Genomic DNA, 26,259 nt, shown 5'->3' with positions numbered 1-26,259 from the left:
GGGAGTGCATCCCATAACACCAAGAGGACGGATAGACCCAGGCAGCCAGCACTGCAGCATGCTGTCAGGTAAGCCCGCTAGGAGGACTGAGCCCAACAGACAGCACTTTGTCCAGGATCTGCTCAAATGTGCAGCTGGCTAGGCGGCCCTGAGAAGACTGGCACCTTTGGGAGTAAAGTACCAATGCATGTTACAAGTGACCTGAACTGGGGGGAGGGGGTGATAGAAAGGCAATATATTCTTTCCTCTGCTGATTCCTCCTCTAAAACATTTGCTGTTTTTGCAAGCTTTGCTCCTCCCTTCCTTGCCTCTCTTCCTGTCGTTGTTCTCAGTAATGGCTGCCTGTGTGGAACCCACATGGCTGCTTCAGCATGTATGACGTTACCTCTTTGTAGCAATAAACATTCTTTATTCTTGCAACTACCAGTCTTAACAGACCACTTATTTCTGCATTCTGCTGCAATATATGTCCACCAAAAACTCCAACAGAGCCAATGTCTGCAGATCTGTCTGGGTGGTCTCTACTGAGTTTTCATGCCTGGAGTCCATTGTCCTCTGCACATCACACTACTGATGAATGGGGACAAGACCGTGGGCTTAGTGTCAAGATGACACAGGACCATTGAGTAGTTTTTTATTGCTGCTGCAGAGTTATTCACTCTTTCGTAATGAATGAAGCTGTTTACTGTGGCCAAGGCTGTGAGTGTAATTCCAGGATTAGGCAACTGCATGTCAGCTTGCCCTTCTGCATCCAGTTGATCCCTTCTAGAACTGCAAGCATGAGCCTTTTAATATGCACTTGTACATTCTCTGAGTGGAAGGCTTGCTCAGAACCCAGAACTGGAGCACAGATGCTGCCACAACTACATGAATCTCAACCAGGCTCAGGCATATCCAGCATCTAAAACTAGCTGGATCTGTTCCTAACATTAGGCGGAGTCAGGTGGCCAACTGGCCACCTCAGGCAGCTGATTTTGGGTGTAATGAAAGGGCAGCATGTTTGTGATTTAAATAACAAACAACAAATAAAATTTGCAGGGCTGCAGTGGGGAAGAGGTGCTTGTGGGATATTCTGCCTCAGGGCCCAAAAAGAACCAGCCAGGTTGGCATCTAGAATCCTTGGGCAAGCTGCCAACCCTGGTAGGTTCAACAGCTTATGCCTGCTCTGAGCCCACCTAATTTTGTTTGACTTAACCATTGGAGCAATGCCAGGCAACCAGATCTAACATGTTTTTAGTGCCTCACAATGCTCCTGACCTAATGGGCATTGTGGGGAATCTAAATGGAGACTAGACCCATCCAGTGTGGCTCGGAGCACTGTCAACACAGTCAGGTAAGGCTGCCAGAGCCAGCGAAAGCAATGCCCCAGCAACAGCAATCTGCCCTCAGCCAGCCCTTGCCTGCCTGCCTGCCTTACACCCAGCGCAGGAGGGTAGCCCTGGCTGTCACCTTCCTCCTCCTCAGTCTCATTGTTGCCGCTTGCAGAACTCAGCAGGGAAGGCGATGGCGGCAAAACTAGAACTAGTTGGATCTGTCCGCCATTGGGTCCGGCTCCACCTACTACTGTTGGTCTCCCTGCCTTCCACCCCACTAGTTGCATTGGCCACCAGCCATCATGGGCCAGGACCAATGCGATCTGGCAGCACAGAAACACCAAGCATCACAGAAGTTACTGTGGCTCCACCTGCATGGGATTAAATTCCACGTGAGATCATGCAGTCCCCATCCCAGCCAAATGTTTAAGTGGGCTTTGACAACCTATTGGGGAAGAGGTGAAACCCAATGACAGAACATCTGCTTTGCAGGTAGAAGGTGCCATGTTCAATCCCCAGCATCTCCAGGTAGGGTTGGGAGAGACTCCTGTAGAACCACTGCCAGTCAGTGTGTAGACAATACGGAGCTAGATGGACCAAGATCTGACTTGGAATAAGGCAGCTTCCTTTGTTTCTCTCTCTCCTTTGCCACTTTTTACTGCTTGATTTCAGCTGGGCCACAGAGATGATATTGCAATTTGTCACTTGTTTGCTTACAGCATGTTAGCATTATACTGAGGTGATTATTGTCCGTGTGCTGACTTGTTCAAGGCTTTTGAAGGCTTTTGGATATGGAACCTTTTTCAGCCCAAGGGCCACATTCCTTTCTGGTCAATTTTCCAGGGACCACATGTGAGAGGAGTGTGGCTCACAGACAAATGTGAACAGAGAAACTAATACAATTTTTTTCCTTTGTACAATAGGCTAGTACACACATCTCTCTGTATCCTTCATTCAGGCAAAAAAGAGGCAACATTCTAGCCAGGAAAAATGCACTCAAGAAGGGTTCAAAGCAGGACCAGTGAGGGGCATAGTTTGGGGAGGGGAGTGTGACCTTGGAATAATCCTGAGGGCCAGATAGAGAGGACTGGAGGGCCACATTTGCCCTCACACATAAGGTTCCCCATCCCTAAAGTTTTGAAGTTTAAACATGTTTTTATTTTATTTTGGGTGATTGTTTAATTTGAGCTTTCTGTATGCTGCTTTGTGAGGAGTTTCCTCCTAAAAAATGGGATATAGACTTTTTTAGAGGCAGGGGTGGAATCTTGAGTAGGGATGGAGGAGATATTTGATTACTAATTCCCACTTTCCAAAACAATAAGCAAACGGGAAGACATCCATCCGTCAAAAGTTTCACTTCTCAAAATTTTGCAGTGCATTTCTCCAGCCAAGTAATGTGTACAAACATGTATATAAAGTGTGCATAAAAATGGATATATTTGTGAAAATAACTTAGAAAAACACATTGTATTAGGCAAAATGGCATGCAAAAAGTCTGTAGGTGAAATGCGCACCAAAATGTTGATAAATTTTCATTAGGACTTTAAAAATAAAATCTGCAAACTGTTGTGGGTATGTGGAGAACTGAAGTGAAGACTGGAAAAATGAGAAACCGAGAGAAACCAAAATGAACAGATTCACTCATCCCTCGTCTCTTGAGTAAGAGGAGGAGCAGAAACTAGTTGGAGCATGCTGGTCTGTGAGTCACTCCCTGAGATCCTCTGTTGTCCATTTTTGTTTCCTGGTATTGCTACTAGGAAATGACTTGGAAGATATGCCTTACGTGTTGGGATTTCCCAGTGCTGAAGTTGCATACCAAGTGTGTCGGTGCGCCCAGCACCTGGCTCTTTCCACACAAGGAAGGTTTCTTTCTCGTTGATGTTCTACCAAGGACTTCTTCCCTTCCCCACACAGGGCCTCTTGAAAGCCATCCAAGCTGCCAGAAAAGACGTGCCCTCAGCTGTGGAAGAATGTGGAGCAGGAGGTGAAAATTAGCCTACGGAGAAGGTCATAGAATCATAGAATCATAGAGTTGGAAGGGGCCTTGTAGGCCATCGAGTCCAACCCCCTGCTCACAGCAGGAAATCCACAGCTAGAGCATCTCCCGCAGATAGCTGTCCAGCCTCTGCTTGAAGACATCCAGCGAATGCCAGTGAGTGTTATTTATTTATTAATATTTAATTAATTAATTAATCTCCTGCCCTTCTTCCCAAAGGAACCCAGGACAGCAAACATAAAAAACAAACAATGTAACAAAGGGGAAAAGGCATTTTAAAGCATTCTAAAATCACAATGAAAATATTTCAAACACCATTACAATTAAAAACATTCTGAAAATTCCAAAATTCAGTTAAAAACATCCTAAAAACTGTTAAAATATTTTAAAAAACCAGAGTTAAAAATATTCTTCCCCCAGTGATCTTCAAGTTGCCAGGAGCAGTCTGCTTAAGCCATCAAATGCCTGGGTAAACAGGAATGTTTTCAAATTCCTCCTGAAAGTCAAAAGTGATGGAGACAGACACATCTCTCAGGAGAGGACATTCCACAAATGGGGAGTCACCACTGAAAATTATTATTATTTTTTATTATTATTTATTAAATTTATATACCGCCCGACTAGCGATAGCCCCTGTCATGGGTCAGCACCAGCCAGGCAGTGCTCAGTGGTGGCCCCACCACCCAGGCCTCAGTAGCCAATACTGAGCTATATGGACCAATGGTCTGACGTGGTATAAAAAGGGAGCTTCCTATGTTCCTATGAGGCCTGCAGCTTCTTCATTCCTATGCTACATACACTTGGGGGGCACCTTCCTAGGTGGTAAGCGTGACCTCAGGCAGTTTGTGTGTTTCTTTTTACTCACCTTGAACCTCAGGTAGGTGAGGGTGAGTTGTGGAGTCCTCCTTCTTAGATGAGCTTCTGATAGAGGATGCTAGCTGGGCATAGCACCCCTACATCCATTTTCTTCTTTTCTCTACTAGTTGCTGGCATGGAAGAAGTTGTTTCAAATGAGTAACATTGTGGAGAGAGTTTTTTCCCCCCATCCTCCCTGAATCCCATTCAGAGGTTTTTTTTGGGGGGGGGGTTGATGTCATGGGGGAGACAGTGAAAATGGAAATGGACTGCCTTCAAGTCATTCCCGACTTATGGCAACCTTGTTATGAACAAGGTTTTCATGGTAAGCGGTATTCAGAGGTGCTTGACCATTGCCTTCCTCTGAGGCTGAGAGGCAGTGACTGGCCCAAGGTCACCCAGCAAGCTTCATGGCTGTGTGGGGATTTGAACCCTGATCTCCAAGGTCGTAGTCCAACACACTAACCACTACACCAGACAGTAAGTTTTAATTAATATGTATTTTATAGTTTAGATTTTTATTGAGCCTATTTTTTTTAAGTAGTGGTACTACTGCCCTTCCCCTCCTCTGCTGACCACAGCCCTCTGGATAAGAGGTGCAGAGCAGAAAAAAGGCCAGGATGTGCATATCGTTGAATTCAGGACAGTCAGAAGAAAGCACTTCACGCAATGCATAGTTGAAGCTTCAAGCATGCTCTCACAGGAAGCAGTGATGGCCACAACTTGGATAGCTTTAAAAGGGGATCAGACAAATTAATGGAGGATAAGGCTATCAGTGGCTACTAGCCATGGAGGCTATGCTCTGCCTCTATGTTCAGGGGCAGCATGCTTCTGAATACCAGTTACTGGAAACTGCAGGAGGGAAGAGTGCTCTTGCACTCATGTCTTGCGAATGGATTTCCCATAGGCATGTGGTTGGCCACTGTGAGAACAGGATGCTGGACTAGATGGGCCATTGGCCTGATCCAGCAGGACTCTTCTTATGGTCTTATGTCCTTATGAATAAAGCATGGAAATATTCATATGGCATATGAAGAATTGCCTCCTTGGAGGCCCTTCTCTGAGTGTCCCCCCAAAGTGATGTGCTGTGGGCTCTTGAGGAAAGAGACTTTTCTGGTGGTGGCACCCCAGTTATGGAATGACTTCTCCAGACTCATCTGACATCCACTTTGTGGTCTTTTCAGTGCCAGGTGAAGCATTGAACTTCCCTAGGCCTTTTAAACTTTTTCACCAGTTTAAAGTTGTTTTTCTGATGCAACTTGAGAGTTTTGTTATACTGATTTTATTCTTTGTTTATGGAAGGTTTTGGGTTGTTCGTTTTGATGCATCAGTTTTTACAGTTTGTTTGTTTATTTATTATTTGTGCAACCTGCCTAGAGAACTTTGTAATTGGGAAGCATATAAATATTGTTAATAAACAAACAAGTTACATGTGTAGGGATATGAACACTTGAAGGAGGAAGTGGGATTACACCCACTAGTCCTACCCACAACCTCCATGTGCTCATGCAAAGGTCTAAAGGCAGCTTATACACATATATGTTACATGTACCTAGCCTCTCTCTACATAGTCAGGGACCTTGAACTTTATGCACTACCTCCACTGTTGGAGACAGTATGCTTCTGAATACTAGTTGCTGGAAACTGCAGGAGGGGAGAGTGCTGTTGCACTTCGGTCCTGACTGTGGAATCCCCACAGACACCTGGATGGGCACTGTAAGAGCAGTATGCTAGGCTAGATGGGCCATTGGCCTGATCCAACAGGTTCTTCTTATTATCTTATGGGATTTCCAAATGATATGTACAGATCCTATAAGTGTACAATTGTATGTGCATAGTCTCTGTTGAGAGGCCAAGGGAATGCCAGTGAGCATGACAAAGCTGTCCTCTTCCATGTATTCATAACCATCTGCCCATTCCATTTAAAAGCATTTCAATAATCTCCAAGTGGCATAACCATATAGATGTCACATGAATACAACTAGAGCTTAGCAAGAGCTTATAATATAAGTTGATTGGGAGCTCACAAAGCTCTGTGCACAGCGCTTTGCAAGCCACACCAATCAGCTGTTTGTCAGCACTTGCAAACTGCTGCGCATAGTGCTGTGCAAGCCCTGATGATCAGCTGATTGTCGCTGCTTGCAAAGCGCAGACTGTGATGCTTTGCGTAGGGCTTTGCAGGTGCTGCCAGTCAGCCAGCACTCTGCAAACCCCTTTTGGCCCAGCTGTATCTTTACCTGACCCACATCCTGAGGCCAAAACAGCCTTGTGGGCCAAATGAAGAGACCCAGCAAGCCTAATTAGGCTCATGGGGTGGAGATTCCCTACTCTTGCCTTATATGGACAACATATTGTTATGTGCCCTTTGCTTCCCCGAGGGTAGCACAGGGTTTAATTATCGTTTGGATGTTAGAGCTGGAGACTTAAGCTGTCTTTGCAATATTTGTTTTATTTACAAATAGACCAGCAGAACACAGTGGAGGCATGCTGGAATGGGAGAGAACAATCCTTGTAGTTAGTTACCTGAACCAGCAGGGGGTGATAGACAGAAAAAGTAATCCTTGTGTTTCTATGACTCCTCTGTAACTGTGGAAACGACCTTGTTTGATTTTTTTGTGCCTCTCTTCCTCCTCCTTCTCACACCTCTCTCTCCTTTGTTCTCGGTCCAAGTGTAAGGATGTGCCATTCTGAGCTCCCGCTCAGAGATGGCTTTGTATGCTAGAAGGAAATAAAACTTTCACTTCTTTTATTACCTTCACCTGTGGTCTACTCTTAACAGGCTATTTTGTTGCAACTGCTGTGTAACTTTGCTGGCTTCCAATAGGTTATGGGCTCAGACAGCATAAAGCAACAGTGTGTGTGTGTGTGTGTGTGTGTGGGTGGGTGGGTGGGTGTGGGTTCTAGAATGGCTTCACAAGCAGGTGGCATTAATATGCACTACCTGGAGCCGAAATTAGAACCAGATCAGTTTCACATGTGGTTGTATGTACTTGACATTGTGTTGATCAGGAAAGACTGCTGGATGCAATAAAGCAAGCAGACTCCGAGAGCGTGGGCTCCCTCCTATGTCCGTGGGGATCCCTCTGGCCACAGGCCTACTTATCAGTAGTGACTGGTGGCTACAAGTCACCATTTAAAATGTCCAACAATCCCTCTGACATAGCATCATGCTCTGTGATGTTGCGGGAAATTAAAATGTCGGGGTCCATTTAAAATTCCCCACAATGTCCTAGACCAGCCTTTCCCAACTAGTGGGCTACCAGATGTTGTTGGACCACAACTCCCATCAGCCTCAGCCAGCATTGCCAATGGTCAGGAAGATGGGAGTTGTGGTCCAACAACATCTGGTGGCCCACTAGTTGGGAAAGGCTGTCCTAGACCAGTGCTGCATTGGGCAGTCTGGAACACTGTGGGAACATTTAATGACAGTTTGTAGCCACTTTGTGCAGGGGCCCAGCGCAGGTGTCAGTGCCAATGGGCCCTTGCCAGGTTGTTGAGGCCCCAGTAGCTACTGAGTGCTGACACCTGGCCAGGCTGCTAATCTTTAGCTGATTTGCTAAATTTATGTTTTTTGATTTGATGGTTTTTATGTTTTATTGTTGTATATTAAAATGGGTTCTATACTTAAGCTGCCTAGAGGACTCTTACGTTATGGGGCGGCTTCCAACTAGATAGACAGATGGATAAGACAGACCCATTCAGCGTCATCAAGATGGTAAAGTGTCACAACAATACTTTGAGCAATGGGCACAGTTTTACTCATTTGGACAGATGCTCCCTCAAGCATGAGCTCAGAAGAAACATAATGGGAGGGGGAGCAACCTTGCTGTGGAGGTTGGTCCCTTAGGGCAAATGAGGCACTGCCCCACCAACTTCAGTATACCCACAGACAACCTCTACCTTCCTTCCTTCCTACTTAAATCAGTCCAGGGGCGTGGCTATCTGCTTCTTCTTCCCTACTCTCAATATTGCCCCTTGTAGATCTCAGCAGGAAGGAGGGTGGTGCTAAAACTAGAAATAGTTGGCACTGCCTGTCATTGGCTCTGGCTCTACCTACTATGGGCCTTCCTGCCTTCTGCCCCACCAGTCCTAATGGGCATCAGCCACCATTGTGTGTAGGAAAAACCGGCCTAGCCGGGCAGAAAATGAATCATTTGGGAGATGAGCATTCCCATGCTGCAGAAGGGAAGATCACATATTTCAAAAAGAACAAAGCAAAATAAATACATAAATAGGAAGGGACATTTATTGCTTGCGTTTGCCCCTTCCTTAGATTACGATTGTATGGGGGAACTATCTCTGTCTGTAGAGAATTCGGACGTTATTCTGCTTTTCACTTTGCTGAAGTTTCCTGGGGGACACCAAGATCCTGGTGATATATAGATACATATGGGAATACTTACTTATATGGGAATCATTGGCATGTATTTAGTTAATAAATGGAAGGAAAGCAAGCTCTGCAAAAGTGTTAGGACCAGGAATGGAATAATTTGTCAATTTTGGTTCTCTCTGTTTCTCATTTTTATAATCTTAAAACTATGTTCTCCACATTTCTGCAACAATTTGTGATTTTTAAAAAGTCCTCATGAAAATTCTTTGGCATTTTAGTGAGAATTAATCTTAATAAATACCTTTTTGTGTGCAGTTTTGACTAAGGTACACATTTTTTAAGAAGCATTTTCTTCTAATATAATGTATTGTTGTATGTTATTTTCAGCAATATATTCATTTTGTGCATCCTTTCCCTTAGTATATCTATATCCATTTTTGTAAACTATGTTTGGTTGGAGAAAAGCATCACAAAATTAAAATAAGTGGGAATTTGGAAGGATGGTTGTGTTCTGGTTCTCATATTGTTTTGGAAAGTTATGAATTTGATAAATTTGGCTTTAAATGTGAACTGAATAGAATTCTTGCCCATCAACCAAAGGAAAAGTAGTGAGTTTGTTATTTAAATATTTTCAGCCCGCAGTGGTGGGGAAACCTTTCCAAGGTAGCTTAAACCTAGTTGGGTACGTGCTACCTCCATCATCATGTGCCAAGGTGAGGCAATGCATCATTAAGAATCACAGAGTGTGATAGCTCTGACTTACCATACAGATGTTCTTACTCAACACCCATTCATTTCACTGAGACTTGTGCAAGAGCATTTCCAAGAGGATTGTGCTCCTATTTATTAATGTAAGTGTAGGGGGGGTTGACATTTTGATTTTCTATGAAATGAATTTGTCCCTTTGCCTGCTCAGGCAACAATCAAAATTGTCTAGATGGCAACTACATCCTTGCTCTATTGCAGGGATGGCAAACTGGTAGCCCTCCAGATGTTGATGGCCCACAACTCCCATCATCCATGCTGGCAGATGATCACCCAAGGTGACCCTCAATGCTGACCATGATGAGGGGAGCTCAGCCCTGCTTCCTCTCTGCCTTACCTCTCTGCAACTTTCAAACCATTTGCACCCTGCTTGGCTGATTTTATGAATCAGAGCTGGGCTGGGAGAAATAGCTTGCAATGGAGTGCAGGGAGAAAATTAAACAGAGATCAGTCAGCTGTTCATCAATGTAAAGTCCTGCACATAGGTACACAAAAATTAAATAAACCAAAGGCACAAGTATAGGATGGGAGAGATCTGGCTTGGCAAGCAGTACATGTTAAAAATATTCTAGTTTATCATAAGTCGAAAATGAGATAGAATACAATAAGGCTGCTTTAAAAAAATAATTAAAAAAAGCTAATGCAGTTTTGAGGTTTCTCTAGACTGGTGTTTTAATGAGGGTGTATTCTGCAACATGTTCTTGACAAAATAATAGTGCATTAGTGGTGAATTTAGTCTGCTTTAGTTTGCTTTGCGAAGATTCCCCAATGCTATTATGTTATTGCTGCCCAGAGAGGCTATAGCTTAACAAAAGCCAGATAAAAATAAATCAGAACATTTGTCGTGTTTTGATCCCATGCTAGATCCCACCAGGAAAGTGGCAAGGTTGGTCAAAGGTTGCTGGACCACAGTCAGCTCTGAATGAGCAACTTACCCCAACAAAGGTTGGGAGCAGACTGAGGCCTTTTGTGCCTCTGTCTCCAGACTACCTCATCCAGGCTCCACCCCCTCGAGAGCACTTCAGAACCTTTAAGAGCCAACCGTCTGGCCTAAAGACAGGCACTCCTCCTATGTTCCATAGCCTTCCTCTTGGTGCACTCCCTGTGCTACCACACTGGTGATATGCGGTGGGCAGCATCTGGTTCTTCAGACTCAGGGGAAGGTGCCCATGAGGGTCCAACCTCCGAACCTTTGTCCCAATTACTGCTGGATACAGGGGTCATTTCAACATTCATGGTATAAAAAGTTACAGGATTTCAGTAGGAAGTTATGGGTTGTGCACTCATCATACTGCATCTGGAGTAATGGAGTACAGTGCTGGGCATCACATTTTAAGAAGATCATTGACAAACATGCCTAGAGGAGGGCAACCAAGATAGTGAGGGATCTTGAACCCAAGTCCAATGAGAAATTGTTGATTGAGGTGGGTATGTTTAGCTTAAGAGAAAAATCAACTCCTTTGAAATGTGGTGTTGGAGGAGAGCTTTGCATATACCATGGACTGCGAAAAAGACAAATAATTGGGTGTTAGAACAAATTAAACCAGAACTGTCACTAGAAGCTAAAATGATGAAACTGAGGTTATCATACTTTGGATTCATCATGAGAAGACATGATTCACTACAAAAGACAATAATGTTGGGGAAAACAGCAGGGAGTAGAAAAAGAGGAAGGCCAAACAAGAGATGGATTGATTCCATAAAGAAAGCTACAGACCTGAACCAGAACTTGGAAAAGTTACTTTTTTGAACTATAACTCCCATCAGCCCCAGCCAGCATGGTCACTGGATTGGGCTGATGGGAGTTGTAGTTCAAAAAAGTAACTTTTCCAAGCTCTGACCTGAACTTACAAGATCTGAACAGGGTGGTTCATGACAGATGCTCTTGGAGGTCGCTGATTCATAGGGTCGCCATAAGTCGTAATTGACTTGAAGGCACATAACAACAGCAACAACGATGTTTAGCTTGGAGATTAAGCAGTGGAAACTGGTGGCTCTGATGTCAGTATACTCCCAGGCATTTTAAAGTGTATTTTTACAGTATTTTATTACTATGTTGTATTCTGGATGTTGTTTGGTTCTCGTATTGTTTGTGTGTTTTTGTTTTTTGAGTTATTATATTTATTGTATTTATATATTGTGCCTGCTTTTACCTTTTATGTACACCGCCCAGAGAGCCTTCGGGCTTAGGGCGGTATATAAATTAAATTAAATAAAATAAATAAATAAATTCGCTCAGGGCTTTAGTCCAAACTTTCAAGGAGCTGTCCAAGGTCCACTCTTGCATTTATTTCACATGAAATTTTTAAGTTCATTGGTTTTCTTTTTTTAGACTATCTTGCTTTGGAGGTACATTTAATTAGATTGGGAGTAGGGAACCAGTGCCCCTCCCTATGTTGCTGGACTACAACTCCCATCATCCCTGACCATTGGCCACGGTGGTTGAGGCTGAGGGGAGTAGCAGTAATTGGGGGCCCACAGATTGTCTGCCCCTGAATTACAGCCTCCAATCAAGGCAGAGTTAACACCACCGGCAGCAGTCTTCATGCAGTTGGAGTCATTACCCTTGATCATCCTTGTTCCTTTTGCACTTCCTATTGTCCACTGTCAGTCATTATACCATCGTTTAACACCAAATGCTAAATGTTGTGATTATGTTGTTCATTGTTTTCTCATGCAAACTAAAGGTATGATACAATTAGTCAATGCCAAACTGTGCAGGGTGAACAGGTTTGCTGAGATCAGAAGGAAATTGCAGAAACAAGGTCTCTTGATGATTCAGAAGTTGATGCAGCTTGTGCATGTCACAGACATCCTGAAAGCATTACAGTGGTGTTAAGGCTTTTATCTGCATTCATATCCTGCCCCAAAGGTTCGAGCAAATCCAGACTGAGCTCAGTCTTAAGCCAAATGGTGGTTATATTCCCATCATAATAAGTTCCAGAGTTCTAGTAACTCCTTCCAGAAGGTCTCCTTCACTTCCTCCGTTCCTACTACTATCCAAGCATAGTCTCCAAACTCTTTCATGAAGGATAGCACAGAAAGCTGACTGTTGTTGGGGGGGGTAGGGGGGATGGAAAACCAAGGAGTGGACATGGCTGAGTGCCTGGAAACCCGAAGAGGAGGAGCATTTCATGTTGCATCTCTCACTTGTTCTACTCTATAATTCTATGACAAATAAATAGGGAAATTTTCAAACCAATTGGTTGCTCTATGCTTTTTCTTGTTATTGTTCTGTATATATATTGATCATCATTAAATGGGGGGCAGCAGAGGGTGGTGGAATCATTCTTTGGAATCAAATGAGTTCTTGACAAGTCTAACTGATTGGATGGTTGTTATGAAGTGGTCACCGCAGCAGGCAACTGTAGAATCACTGAAGCATCTTTCACAAGCTATGACAGGTCACCAAAGTGGTGACCAAAGTAAAGCTGTTGTTGGACTATAACCCTCAGCAGCTCTAGCAAGCATGACACAATGGTCATGGATGATGGGAAGTGTTGCTGCCATTTTTTAATAATTATAATTATTATTAAAAATCAACAACAACATCAAGAGACCACTATGTTGGCTACCCCTGAGTAGATGTGTGGGAGAAATTTGATTTTAAAGGTGAACCTTTCAAATTTACACTTTCTGCAACAGTATGTAAACTGAAACACTACAGAATTTGCACTTCTCTGAATTTTGCAATGCAGTTCTCCAGCCATGTCATGTGTACGAAAATGCTTATACTACAGTAATGTTTGCATAACAAAATGCATTTATTCATTATAATAACATATAAACATGTGTTATATTAGGAAATAATTGCTTTGCAAACATGTATCAGGCAAAGTTGCATACAAATGTAAGTATGAGGAGAAATTCACACTGATGGACTTTAAAAAAAAATGGCAAATGTGGTGGCTGGACTTAAGATTGGAAAAATGAGAAATGGAGAGAAATCAAAACTGACAGAATTGCCCATCCCTACCCCAGAGTTATGATTTCAAAACATGTATGAGATCCAGCAGAGGCAATGTCTCACTCCAGCTCCTGACCCTCTCTGATACTTGCTGTCAGGAAGTCATGATGATGAACATGGTATTATTTGTTATTAATTGCACTGGAATCCTACACTGTGAGATTGCTGAGATTACTGTGACAAAAGCATGTTGCAAGCTAAAAACGTGCCATTTCAAGGGTAGCTGGGTGGCGTGCACTAACCAAAGGCCTCTGGGTGCCGCTCAGTGTTAACTGACATTTCAGGTTCAAAGGTCTGGTAAGCCAGTCATGAAACCTGGGGCCAATGGCTTTTTATGCTTACTGGAAGGAAGTCATTAAGTGGCCTTAGATTTATGACTAATGATAACGAGAAGCGCTTTCCCTTGGAGCCTTGAGAGCAGACGGACAGAGGCTTGGTCAGGCATTTCAGGAACAAATCCGCTGATAAATCTAGGTTAGCAATGGCATATCATGGCTCTCTCTCTTTTGTGGTTAATTGCCTTCCTCTTAACATTACACAATCTTGCACTTCCTTGTTGATGACACCCACTGTTTCTTCATTTCCAATGACTGCACAGGGGCCCTTGCTGCGTCCTTTCCAGTTCTGGTTTGTGGAACTTGGCGGGTTAACAAGGAGCTTCCAGCTACAGGCTGGCAGAGGGAATGCTCACAAGTACCTGAGAGTCACCAGTCGATGAACTCCCTCCACTAATTTGGATTCAGTGGAGAATATCCAATCTCTAAACTGTGGTAAGTGGACAGTGCTTTTACAGATGCAATTCTTAGGGTATTCACTGGGGATGTGTTCTGATTTTGCAGCCCAAGTTTCTTTATTAAAACTCTCCAAGAAGCTTCTTTGCAACAATCTGCATTTCCAGGGAGTGACAAGAATAATGGGTGGTATTCAATGCTAGCCTACTCCGAGTAGGTCCATTGCAATTAATAGACACAACTAATTCAGGTTCATTAGGTTCAATGGGTCTAATCTGAGTAGGACTTTGCTGAATACAACCCAAATGATGCTTATTATTATTCATCATGTTTTCTTCCAATGCTAGTCATACTCAGAGTAGATCCATTGAAATTAATTAACATGACTTAGCTAGAGCCATTAATTTCAATGAGTATGATGATGATGATTAGGTTTACCAATGAAAATTAGGTCCATTAATATTAATTGATCTACTCTTGATAAAACTTATTTGGATACAACCTATGATGATGGTGGTGGTGACGATTGCTTCTCTGCTCTTTACCACAAGGTTCCAGGATGGGTTACAGCAATTTAAAATACAATATTAAAATTCGGTTTAAATCACTAAACAACTGCAGCAGGGGTTGGAAGGAAACCCCCTCACCACCACACTGCTTTAATATTTGCAGTTATGGAGTAGTTGTTTATTACCAACTCCCTCACCCTTAATCCCACTGTTTTTTAACCCTGGCTTCTACAACTGGAATAGGTATCTGCCATGGCAGTAATGGAGAGAGAAGATCTTTTTTCTTTAAAAGGATTCTATATCAATAATAATCTAATATCTCAGCAAGCTTTCTGCACTGCTCCTGGTAGTCAGGAAGTACAGTGGCTGCACTGGGGACAGGTGGTAGATTTCCTAAGTCGCTCTACTATTAAGGACAAGTGACTTTATCCTTATCACCTTTTGAACATATAATACTAGCAGCAAGGAACAGAGATAAGGGAACAGTATCATGACTTTATGGACTGTTAGTTAACTTTGGAGTAGACCCTTGAGTGACACTTAAAAGGATCTGGGAATGGGACTGGTTGGCAGAAATAGATGAAGCTGATTGGATTAAAACCTGGTACAAATTGCTGGTCATTACCTCTTCAAATCAAGTCTGTGAAACTATGTTGAAAATAGCATACTGTTGGTGAGCTTTCCTGACCAAATCATGCATACACCTCTGGATGCTGGAGGAACTGCACAAAGTATGTTATATAACACCATATGTGGTACTGTTGTGAACAAATTCAACAATTTTGGACTGTTGTTTTTGATGAACTTCGGAGAGTAACATCCCAGAGTATAGACAAGACTCCACAGCTAGCTTTTTTTTTTTACAGGGTTAATACAGATTTAGTTAATAAGGTACTGACTGGGCATCTTTTAATGGCTACAAGGATGACAATAGCAGCACCCTGGAGGGATCTTAAGGGTGCTACCCTTTGTTACCAGTATCAGAAAGTATAGTAGCTTTCATGGAGAAATTAACGGCAAAACTGCGAGTAGCGAGAGGGATTTCTAAAAAGGACAAGTTCCTCAAAATATGGTATGCTTTTGTAACATATGATTCTCACAAGGAGCATGGTTGTGACCCCCCCATCTCAATATGCATGAATAAGGAATGCATAAAGGTATTTTTGAATCAGTCTTACCTTAATTTTGACCCTACTGTGATCTAATGCAGCAACTAGATTGTCAGGATCTTTGTTTGTATTTGTAGTTGTCCTCTGACTTTTTGCCAATCTTTTTTTCCCTATTGTCGTTTCCTATATTGCCACGGGTGGGTGGGTGGTGGCTGTTTATTTTATATTTGGCCTGTCCAATATATTTGGTGGGCTGGACATTGGGTTTAGAGTGCCACTAGAATGTAAAAATGGGTATTTCTATCTTCCTCTCATTGGATTGGTACTGTATCACTGTTTATTTTCTTAAAATTCAATAAGAAACAATTTACAAAAAGAAACAAATATCACTAATAATATTTAACAATATTCAATTATTAATAATAATTGTTTTCAGGTCAAACTTGTTTGTTAAATTTCTATTCTGCCTTTCCTCCCAAAGGGGCTCAGGGCAGCAAACATAATTTCCATTGGACCCCTTAATTTGTCTGTGCTCTGTGTCAAGGATAAACTGTCACAAGCAGAGGCAGAGGCATTTGAGGTTCCACTTCCTCTTTTCAAGCACCAGAACTGAGGTTACAGGCAACAACAACAAAAAAGCATTAAAAATCTTCCATGTCAGGGCCAAATAAGGGCACAAATATCTCTGTCTTCTGTTAGTTAGGTGTTAGCCTTCCCGTGAGGAGCTCGGAATAGTATACATGGGTCTTCCCCTCCTTTTCTTAAGAATCCCAGTCATGCAAAGTGGGTTCGGCTGAGAGGTAGTGACTAGCCCAAAGTCATCATAGCTGAGTGGAGATATGAGCCCAGGTCTCTCCTGTCCTAGTTTGACACTCTAATCCAGACTTGTGAATAAGTCCACAAAAGTTACTAGCCTACAATTTTTTGTACTAGCCTGCTGGGGGCTGGCAGAAAAGGAATGGAAAGCTTTGTCCTTTCTCCAGCAGCCTGCTTCATTTTGGTGTTGGGAGCAGAAGGCAGACAGAACGCTCTCCGAGCCTGCTCACCTGTTTATGTGGAATTCAAAGAACTCACCTGCATGCAGTTCCTTCTCACCTATGGCTAACAAGCTAGTGCTTAAATATAAAGCTGTTCGACACTACACTGGCTCCCCTGTTTGTCTAAGACTTCTCTTGCCAAAAAGTATGAGAGTCCTGGGCTAAGGGATAGCAACATTTATAAAAGTAGGTCTTTGAGGCTAGAGACAAACAATACTTTTTCAAAGAGTCAAGAGGTGCTTTGAAAGAGGGATAGTTGCTGGTGACAGCTATACTTGTATCACCTCTTGGCAAAACAAGTTTTGCAGGCTTTTGTATTGCTTGAAACACCTACCAAATCTATTTGACCAGAAACTGTAGCTGGAAAAAAGAAACATGTACAGCAGGGGGAGGTGTAGATTTCAACTCTCTGAAAAACCAGTGTTCCTCTCCAGCCTCAGTTTAGGCTTCGCGAGGATCCTAAAATGTTAAAACATGATTGGTGAGTTGTGATAAAAAGTTCAAATTCTTCTGATCCTCTGTAGCAGGAAGCTGTATGTTTCATATCAGCAAAATATGGAGGCCTTGATGCTGTAAGAGCCAGTCCTACTGTTAGGCAGAATGAGGTGGCTGTCCTAGGCAGCTGATTTGGGGTGTCATGAAAGAGTAGCAGATTGTTACTTATCTAATAAGAATTGTATTTTTACTCTCAAAGAGTGGTGCTTGTGGGATTTTCTGCCTCAGGTGCCAAAACAACTTGACCAGCCTTAGGTACTATGCATAAGCTGAGCATGTGTGCATGTTTGTGTGTGCATGTGCATATGCACAAATATGTCATTTGCTGTTCCATCTCAGGCAGCAAAATGTAACTGAAGTACATTGGACAGGCATTTGGTGAGAAATTGAGAGACCTTAACTAGAGATGGGTGAATGTGTCCATTTTAGTTTCTCTCTGTTTCTAATTTTTCCAATCTTAAATTCTGTTCACATTTCCACATCAGTTTGGGTATTTTTAAAAAGAGCCCTCATGAAAATTCATCAACATTTTTGTGTGAATTTTGCCTAATATGCATATTTTTGCAAATAAATTTGCTTACTGTAAGAAATTTCTGTAAATTTATTCATATGCACACACTCCACCCTAGTATACACATTTTTGTATGCATTATTTTGCTCGAGCATTGCATAGCAAAATTTGGATATGTGAATTCTGAAGCATAGCTGTTGTAATTCACATATTAGCTGCACATACACTATATTTTTAAAGCAGCCCCCCCCCCCAAAATTCTAAGAACTGTAGTTTGTTAAGGGTGCTGGGCATGGTACCTTGGTGAGGGCTTAACTATAGTTCTCTAGATTCTTTGGAGGGTGGTCATTTGCTTTAAATGTATGGTGTGTAATTGATGCAGCCACTGTTTTGTAAAGTATGAATTATGTAAGTTTGCCTTTAAATGCAAAAGGAATCAAATTTCTCCTCATCTCTAACCTTAACAGATTTTCTCTCTTCCAACCTTAGTTCCTCATCTGTAAAATGGAACTAACAGTGACATATGCCAGTATGTGTAGGTTTTTCTTCCCTAATAATTTGGGGCTGGGGAAGGAAATCTTGTTGATTGGTGTGTTCTTGCCTGACATTTCCAGCCGCATCCAGCAACATTCACACTTCTCCAGCAGGGTTGACAAAGCTGGAATACACTTGGTACTGGGAATCAGCAGTCTAAAGTGAGCAGAATCTAGTTCCACAGTATTTCTGGTCTCCAGGGTCAGGACTTACATTTCAGGTCTCAAGGTATGGGGCAAAGTTGCCAAGTGTGCCATTACAGCCTCAAGCAGCACAATCTTACAAATGTTTGCATTAAATTAAGTCCAGGGCTGGTTGCAGGGGTTTGGGGCTTCACCTCCTACAGTATAGTTTCCTTCATCTTCCCCTGCATTGTGGCTGCAGCTCAGTGGTAGAGCAATGGTGCCTGGTCCCCACTGGAACTGAGTGTGTGAAGTCAGGGAGCCCAACACTAGGTATGGCAGAACCAAGGAGAGCCAACTAATTTTGGCTTTGCCCCCATCTTCCTCCCTGCTGACTTCTACAAAAGCAACACTGAGAGTTAGGAGGAGGAAGCTGACAGCCAGGGCTGCCACCTAGACTGACTGTAAGTAAGAAGGTAGGCTGATGTGGGCTGGCTGAGGGCAGACTGAGTGTGGTGGGCCATTGACCCACTTACCCTAATGGACAAGCCTGGATTGTGCTCAACCATATGCTTTACAGGTTAGCTCTCCTGCATCTCCAGGTATGGCTGGGAAAGAATCCTCTCTGAATACCAGGAGAGCCTCTGCCAGACATCATCAGCAACAATAGATTAGATGAACAAATGGCCCGACTCTGTACAAGGCAGCTTCCTATGTACTCCCACTGGAGTGTTGGCTAAGCCTTCAGGTATACTGCCCAGTGGGAAATTGGAGCCTGCCCAGATACTTCTCTCTGCAATGACGCAAGGGCATTTGGAACAAGCTCCCATTGGTCCATGGAACTGGAGGAGGTATCTGGAAGAGGCAACAGAGCATGGCTTTTGCATTCTGTTTCTTCTGCTGTAAGCAAACAGAAAGGTCCCCCATTTCCTGGTGGGAGACTGGTCCAACATCTTATGTCAGCACTAAGCATCCTGCTAAGTTCTGGGCCTCAGCAAGTGCCCTGGTCATGCCAACCATTGACGCCAGCCCTAAATCCCACTGATTTTAGTGGGGCTTGTTCCACAGTAAGTGTGCATAAGATTGCAGCATTAGGACTCATAAAAGAGCTGCTTTAAAAAAAAATTTTGAATAAAAATATAGGCAACCTTTTAATCCCCTTTTTTTAAAAAGAAAACACGAACAAATTTAGCAGTTATTTTACCACACCACATTGACAAATTACACAATTTATTGTGTGGTTTATGTGAACTGGGTAGCATTTCTCAATCTCATAAGCACAGATCCTCTTCTGATGACTTTGCTTTTCTCTACAGAGCTTTCACTTCCTCTTGGGGTAAGCAGTTTAAGATGGTCACTATAACCTAATGTCAATAAAACTGCTCAGCAGTCAAGCTAGATTATCCAGAAAGTCAAATGACTCTTCTTTTCCAATCCTGGAAGGGGAAAGCAGCAAGTGGAAAGATAAAGGAGGCAGCAATGGGCAATGGCTGTGATCATATACATTTAAAGCACATCCCACCCCCCAAGAATCTTGGGAACTGAAGTTTATCCCTCACAGAGCTATGATTCCCAACATCTGTAGTAAACAAGTTTCCAGGATTCTTTGGGGGAAGCCATGTGCCTTAAATGTGTGGTGTGCACACAGCCTTAGTCCCTCGTTAGCCCATCAAATACCTGAGAGTAAAGGAAGGTTTTACCATGGCACTAAAAAGATAGTAAAATTGATGCCAGGTGGGTCTCACTGGGGCGTGTTCCACAAATGGGGGAGTCACAATTGAAAAAGCACTCTCCTTTGTTGCTACCCTCAGAACCTTTCTCAGAGAGGGCACCTGGATTGACGGAACTGCTGTTCATTGGATCCGTGTATTGCTATTGGTGCAGACAAACTGGGGAGGGGGGTTACTGCTCCCTCCCTGCTCAACAAATAATCGACATAACTGGAGAGAGGGCAATTTGCATCCCCATCTGGTCTTTGGGCTACGTGAAGAGGTTTAAACCTGTGTGTCCATCCCAGTACCATGTCTACTTTGTTTTGCTTTTTGCTGCCAATACCATAATTGCTGGGGTCTTGGGAGGCACAGAATTTGCTTGGGGCCTGAATCAGGCCCCTGGCGCGGGGATTGACACCCGTTTTAACTGGAGCTGCCGGGAATTGACTTTCTGCATGCAAAACATTGTGTTTTATTGCTGAACTATGGTCCATCCAGTATTATTAATTTCCTTCTCTCTTTTTTTTTTTTAGAATAAGAAAAACAGAGAGCAAGAACATCCTTTATTAAAAGCATAACATGATTACTGCGATGATGTCTAGCAAGGGTGAAACTGCAAATATCTCATTGCTTGGCATTAAGGCTGTGGAATGCCACGTGGATTCCGAGTTCAGATATACCCTGTTCACTGTCTACTACAGCATCATCTTCATCCTGGGCTTTATCGCAAACAGCTACGTCCTGTGGCTTTTCACACGGGTTTACGCGACTAAGAAATTAAACGAAATCAAAATATTCATGGTCAACTTGACAACGGCTGACCTACTCTTCCTGGCCACGTTGCCAATGTGGATCATATATTACCACAACAAAGGGAACTGGATCATGCCCAGTTTTTTGTGTAACTTGGCTGGCTACTTGTTCTTTGTCAACACTTACTGCTCAGTTGCCTTCCTGGGGGTCATAACATACAACCGGTTCCAAGCAGTCACGAAGCCCATTTCAGCAGCTCAGTCTACCACACGACGAAGGGGCATCTATGTCACGGCTGCTATCTGGGTCCTGATCGCTGGCCCTTCCACGTACTTCCTATTTGGCACGGGCACTACTAAAGAGGGCTCTTTAACGCGCTGTTTTGAGCGTTATGACACAAGCAGTGATAATACTCCTGTCCTTGTTTCCCACATCATCATTTGCATTTGTTTCTTCATTGCTTTTCTGATTGTCCTGGTATGCAATGCATTTATTATCCGGACACTGCTCTCCCAACAACCTCAAGCTCGGAAAAGTGCCCACATCAGGCAAAGGGCGCTTTGGTTGGTGTGCACCGTCCAGGCTGTCTTTGTGCTGTGTTTTGTGCCTCACCACATTGTGGACCTGCCCTGGACCTTGATGGTGCTGAATAAATGGGAAATAAGCTGTCGGAGCAAGAAGTTGTGGAATGATATCCATCAAGTGACCCTGTTCCTCCTGGGTGCCAACTGTGTATTGGATCCTGTCATTTACTGCTTCCTTACCAAAAAATTCAGGAAACATCTTTCTGAGAATCTGAGAAACATAAAAGACAGTCGTAAGTGTTCCAGGCAAATAACTGAGACCACCGTGGACGGGATGCTGCCTCTTGAAGAGTGCCACCGTGTCTCCATCAAGCCTTAAAAGTCTCAATAACTAGAGAGACATTGACTATTGGAAGATTCAGGACAGATAAAAGAAAGCCTTCACGCAGTGCATAGTTAAAACTATGGAATTCACTCCCACAAAAGGCAGTGATGGTTACTAACTTGAATGGCTTGAAAAGAGGATGAGACAAATTCATGGAGGATAGACTATCAATGGCTACTAATCCTGATGCCAGTGTTCTACCTCCATTGTCAGAGGCAGCATGCTTCTGAATCCGAGTTGCTGGAAACCATAGGAGCAGAGTGTGCTGTTGTGCTCAGATCTTGCTTGCATGCTTTCCACGGGCATCTGGTTGTTGGCCACTGTGAAACAGGATGCTGGACTAGATGGGTCACTGGCCCGATCCAGCAGGCTCTTCTTGCATTCTTATGTCTTCTGTTATGGTTACTCAGCACAAAGTACAGGCTGGTGACAGGCACAGACCCTCTGCATCTCACCACAAGGCTGGCAGATGCATTCAGGTTTCCAGCTTATCTCTAGATGCAACTGCAGGAACTGAAATACATTTAGGATGGTTTGGATACCATAACTCAGGAAGAACATAGAATACCTCAGTCTTTTGTTGTTGTAATGAAAAGAAAATGTTTTAAATTACTTATGGTGTCTCTTAAAAATATGGGCATTACATTTCTTTCTAGGTGCAGAGGCTATGTGATGCTTTATGTTTAGTTCCACATTTTTGTCCTGAAGCTAATTCAGAAGTCTTTGGGGCAGGTTGGGCATCGGAGGTGGACATCATTGGGCACCTGTAGTTTGTGCCTCATTTTGGGGGCCACTGCCAACCCGCAGAGCCTTCTGGCTCTTCACTTACTTTAAGCGAGTGAGCTGTCTCAGCTGTGGTAGGGCCAAGGAAAAAGCTCACCCCACTCTCCTCCTCTAGACAGCTACTCAGATTGGGCTTAGAGCATGGAGGCTGGTCAATAAGAGCAAATGGGGCACTGCCGTACCAGCCAGCCCCTACCTGCCTGCCTGCCTTCCTTCCTGCCAGGGGATGGCTCTCCCTGCCATTGCCTCTGGCTCTGCCTACTGTTGGTCTCCATGCCTTCCTTCCTCCCAGTTCCAGGGGGCACCAGCCACCACTGGGCCAGAGGAGGTTAATCGACTGGCAGCAGTGACAGTGACATGGAGGAGGTGGGCCTGCCAGGAAAGGGGTTTAACTGAGGGCATCTAATCCGAAGTACACACACAATCTGTCTTGAACTGATACCACTTGGCCATGCTGTTGAGTTTTTCATAACCTGTGAAGGGATTCAAGGACAGTAGGGTCTATTGCAATATCTGGAATGTGGGAGAACTACAATACAGCCACTGGGTCACTACAGGTAGTGGAAGCTGGTCTGTTAGGGAAAATGGGGCACTGCCCCACCAACCTCAGTCTGCCCTCAGCCAGCCCCCATCTGCCTGCACTGGCTGTCAACTTCCTTCTCTTCCTCTTCCTTCAGTTTAATGGCGAATCAAGGCTAAGGGAAGGCCCTATTATCACCACCCGCTAGCAGAAAATTTTAGCACATCTCATAACCTTTCACAAAGCTTTGCAGTCTTAACAAACTGCCAAAGAATCTCCAACAAACCACAAAGACTCTTATCTTGAAGGGCTGATCCCACAGACAAGTTTGTAATTCTGAAATCACTAAACTACAAAAGAGAGGCTCTCTATCTTCCACATATCTCACAGAATCCCAAATACACTCAGAATCCAGTCTTCCAAACCTGTACAAGCCACTTTGAAGAGCACAATGCTCCACTGACTGACTTATCTCTGCTGCCCTTCCAGATGAAGCATGATAAAATTCTCCAAAACTGGGTAAAAAGAAAATACCCAGCCGACCTGCAGAATCTGCCTCCCACTGCTTTTGCCACTCACCCAATAGCATCCTAACTTCTGAAAAGGACAGAGGCAACACAAGATCAATGTTCCTCTGTTCCAAAGCCTTCCTAGCCACCTGGTCAGCCATCTTGTTCCAGCAATGCCCACGAGCTGGAATCTATCAAAGCTGAACCAAGATACCTATTAATTGTAATTCAGTCGTCAGCCCCCAAATCTTATTCACCAGGTTACTTTTACAAACCACACCTCCACTCTAAACAGCCATCAGGCCTGTCAGGGAGGCTTCCTCCTCAGTCTCAGTGTTCCGCTTGTAGAACTCAGCAGGGAGGAGGATGAGGACAAAGCTAAAATTAAGTTTGCTCTGCTTGTCATTGGCTCTGGCTCAACTTAGTATTTGAGCTCCCTGCCTTCTGCCCTGCCAGTCCCAATAGGCAACAGCCACTACTGCCTAGAGAATGAATCCTCACATTTTTCCTTGCTGCCAGATCTACAAAGATGTGAAAACTAAAAGCCAAACCCAAGCTTCCTTGGTAGGACGGGAAGCCTGTGTGGAATTCTCGGGCAGGGATGGGGAACTTGTGGCCCTCCAGATCTTGTTGGCCTCCAAATCGCATCAATCCAGCTGGTAGGGCCAATGGACAGAGATGACAGAAGCCCAACATCTGGCGGGTCACCGGTTGTCCACCTCTGTTCTAGGGAACTCTGTGGTCCAGGAGGCCTTCTGGTTTCATTCAATCCCTTAAATAAGGAGACACACTACAACAATATACAGTTGTCCAATGAGGGAGGGAGAGGGTTCACCAATACAGGAGACACAGTGGAGAGCCAAATGAATACCCTCCAATATGTCATAGATGGAAATACAGAAATGCTTGCAATACCCATATCATTTTATCAAGGGTTATTGCTGGAATGCCCCTCCCTCCATCACATATTGGGAACCCTGTGCTGCCTGTTGAATGTCTATTCTGCGGCACTCTCGTCCCCAGTTGATTTGAAAGCCAACAGCATGATTGTTTTTGAAGCTGACAACATACTAGAAAAGTGTAATTGTCCTCCACCATGTCATCAGCAATTCCAAACATGCTACAGTATGTGAAATCACTGCAGACTGTGTACTGCATGGTGTTCATGCACATGCATTTGCCTATATGTACCCCAGGGGTGGGATGCATCTCCACCCCAGAGGTTTAAATGCTAGAGACCCCCAGGAGGAAACTGAAAACTGACTAGCAGCTCACACTTTGTTGTTGTTATGTGCCTTCAAGTTGATTACTATGAATCAGTGACCTCCAATAGGATCTGTCATAAACCACTCTGTTCAGATCTTGTAAGTTCAGGTCTGTGGCTTCCTCTATGGATTCAATCCATCTCTTGTTTGGCTTTCTTCTTTTTCTACTCCCTTCTGTTTTCCCAGCATTATTGTCTTTTCTAGTGAATCATGACTTCTCATTATATGTCCAAAGTATGATAACCTCAATTTCATCATTTTAGCTTCTAATGATAGCAGCTCACACTAACAAAATGTTAACAAGTTATTGCCCCAAAGCAGAAATAGGGATCAGAGGCCAGAAAATAGTGACCGTAGTCGACTATGCAAAAAAGCTGGGGCTGTTATACCAACAGTTATTCCTTTGTATCTTGTGTGTTTAGGGAAACTTTTTACTCATTATTTTATTATATACTTCTTTGAGTGCCTTCAGGAGTAAAGTCGTATGAAATCACTAAGTAGATTTATTCAAACCACAGAGGGGAATGACAGAGCAGGCAGATCCAAGAACCAGAAGAGGGCAGCACAGGTGAGAAAATCAAACACCAGGAAGCTAAAATCAACAGATGTTTTTGTTGTGCAGGCAAAGGGCTCAGTTCTTTCTTAACCAAAGAGCCAAATATAGCAGGTCAGATGGTGCAAGATGAGACAGTTCTTGTCGGGAAAGTGTGCGAGGAAACTGTGGTTGCTACTTTGGCCATGGACAACCAATGCTTAACATCCTCATCTAACCCTTTGCTGTTTAACAAGGAACGCCATTTCATGAAGTGATATCTGAGATCCTAGCTTCACTTTAGCAAACTACACAGCAGAGAAGGTCTCCATCCCAAGAGCTGTGCGAGAAAAGAAATGTATGTTTAATATTTCCATACAACACAGAAAGGGCTTAGCTCTCAAACTTGTTATTTTGGTTGATTTTGTTTTTTGTTTTTTAAAAAAAGACAATTCTTTCTGCGTTATTATAGAACAAGTCCTACCATCTTGATACTAAAATTAATAGCACATCAGCAGTCCCATTCTTTTAAAATAGGACCACAGTTCTGAACATGCTTACTTGCAAATCAGTCCCACTGAAACCAATGGGACTTGCTGCCATGTAAACATAGACTGAATTGGGCTGCAATCCCCAGGAAATAGTTGCTTCAGGAAATAGCTTACACTGAAATCAGAGGTAACATATACCAGGAATGAAGGTATCTGTAGAATCTTATAGCTGTTAAGTTCTTACGTGGGTGTCTAAAAATCCTTTTCTATGCAAAAAAGGAGAGTAAATCTTTTAAAACAGGTTATCTTTTGTTGTGAACCGCCCAGACAGCTTCAGCTATGGGGCGGTATAGAAATTTAATTAATAAATAATAAATAAATCAATCTTTTCTTCTATGTATTTTAACTTGGCAATTAAAGACTTCTTTAGAAATTGTTATTTCTCTATCTTTTTGCATTACATCGTTTTATAAAGTTTAAAAAAAGTTCCTAGTACTGTATTATGAAGATC

The 26,259-nt window shown here is 43.3% G+C and overlaps 1 protein-coding gene across 2 annotated transcripts; it reads left to right on the top strand.

The window, feature by feature from the left end:
• PTAFR (platelet activating factor receptor) lies at positions 1 to 26,255 on the top strand. 2 transcript variants are annotated; one of them, XM_061597670.1, is made up of 4 exons: positions 1 to 68; positions 3,228 to 3,465; positions 13,825 to 13,996; positions 20,520 to 26,255. In XM_061597670.1, exon 4 carries the CDS (start codon positions 20,566 to 20,568, stop codon positions 21,640 to 21,642), a length of 1,077 nt encoding a protein of 358 aa, XP_061453654.1. In that variant the 5' UTR covers positions 1 to 68; positions 3,228 to 3,465; positions 13,825 to 13,996; positions 20,520 to 20,565; the 3' UTR covers positions 21,643 to 26,255. The 2 variants fall into 2 exon arrangements, with proteins under 2 accessions (XP_061453654.1, XP_061453653.1); XM_061597669.1 differs by lacking the exon at positions 1 to 68 and having other exon boundaries at positions 3,045 to 3,465.
• The last annotated feature ends 4 nt before the right edge of the window (positions 26,256 to 26,259 follow it).

This window comes from Rhineura floridana, chromosome 15 (assembly GCF_030035675.1).
Source record: "Rhineura floridana isolate rRhiFlo1 chromosome 15, rRhiFlo1.hap2, whole genome shotgun sequence".
NCBI lineage: Eukaryota > Metazoa > Chordata > Lepidosauria > Squamata > Rhineuridae > Rhineura > Rhineura floridana.
The sequence above is the reverse complement of the archived record's forward strand: the minus strand, read 5'-3'. Positions and strand labels throughout refer to the sequence as shown.

What these genes read in the sequence shown, in the direction of transcription:
- PTAFR (XM_061597670.1), top strand. Translation starts at nt 20,566, where the DNA reads ATGATTACTGCGATGATGTCTAGCAAGGGTGAAACTGCAAATATCTCA.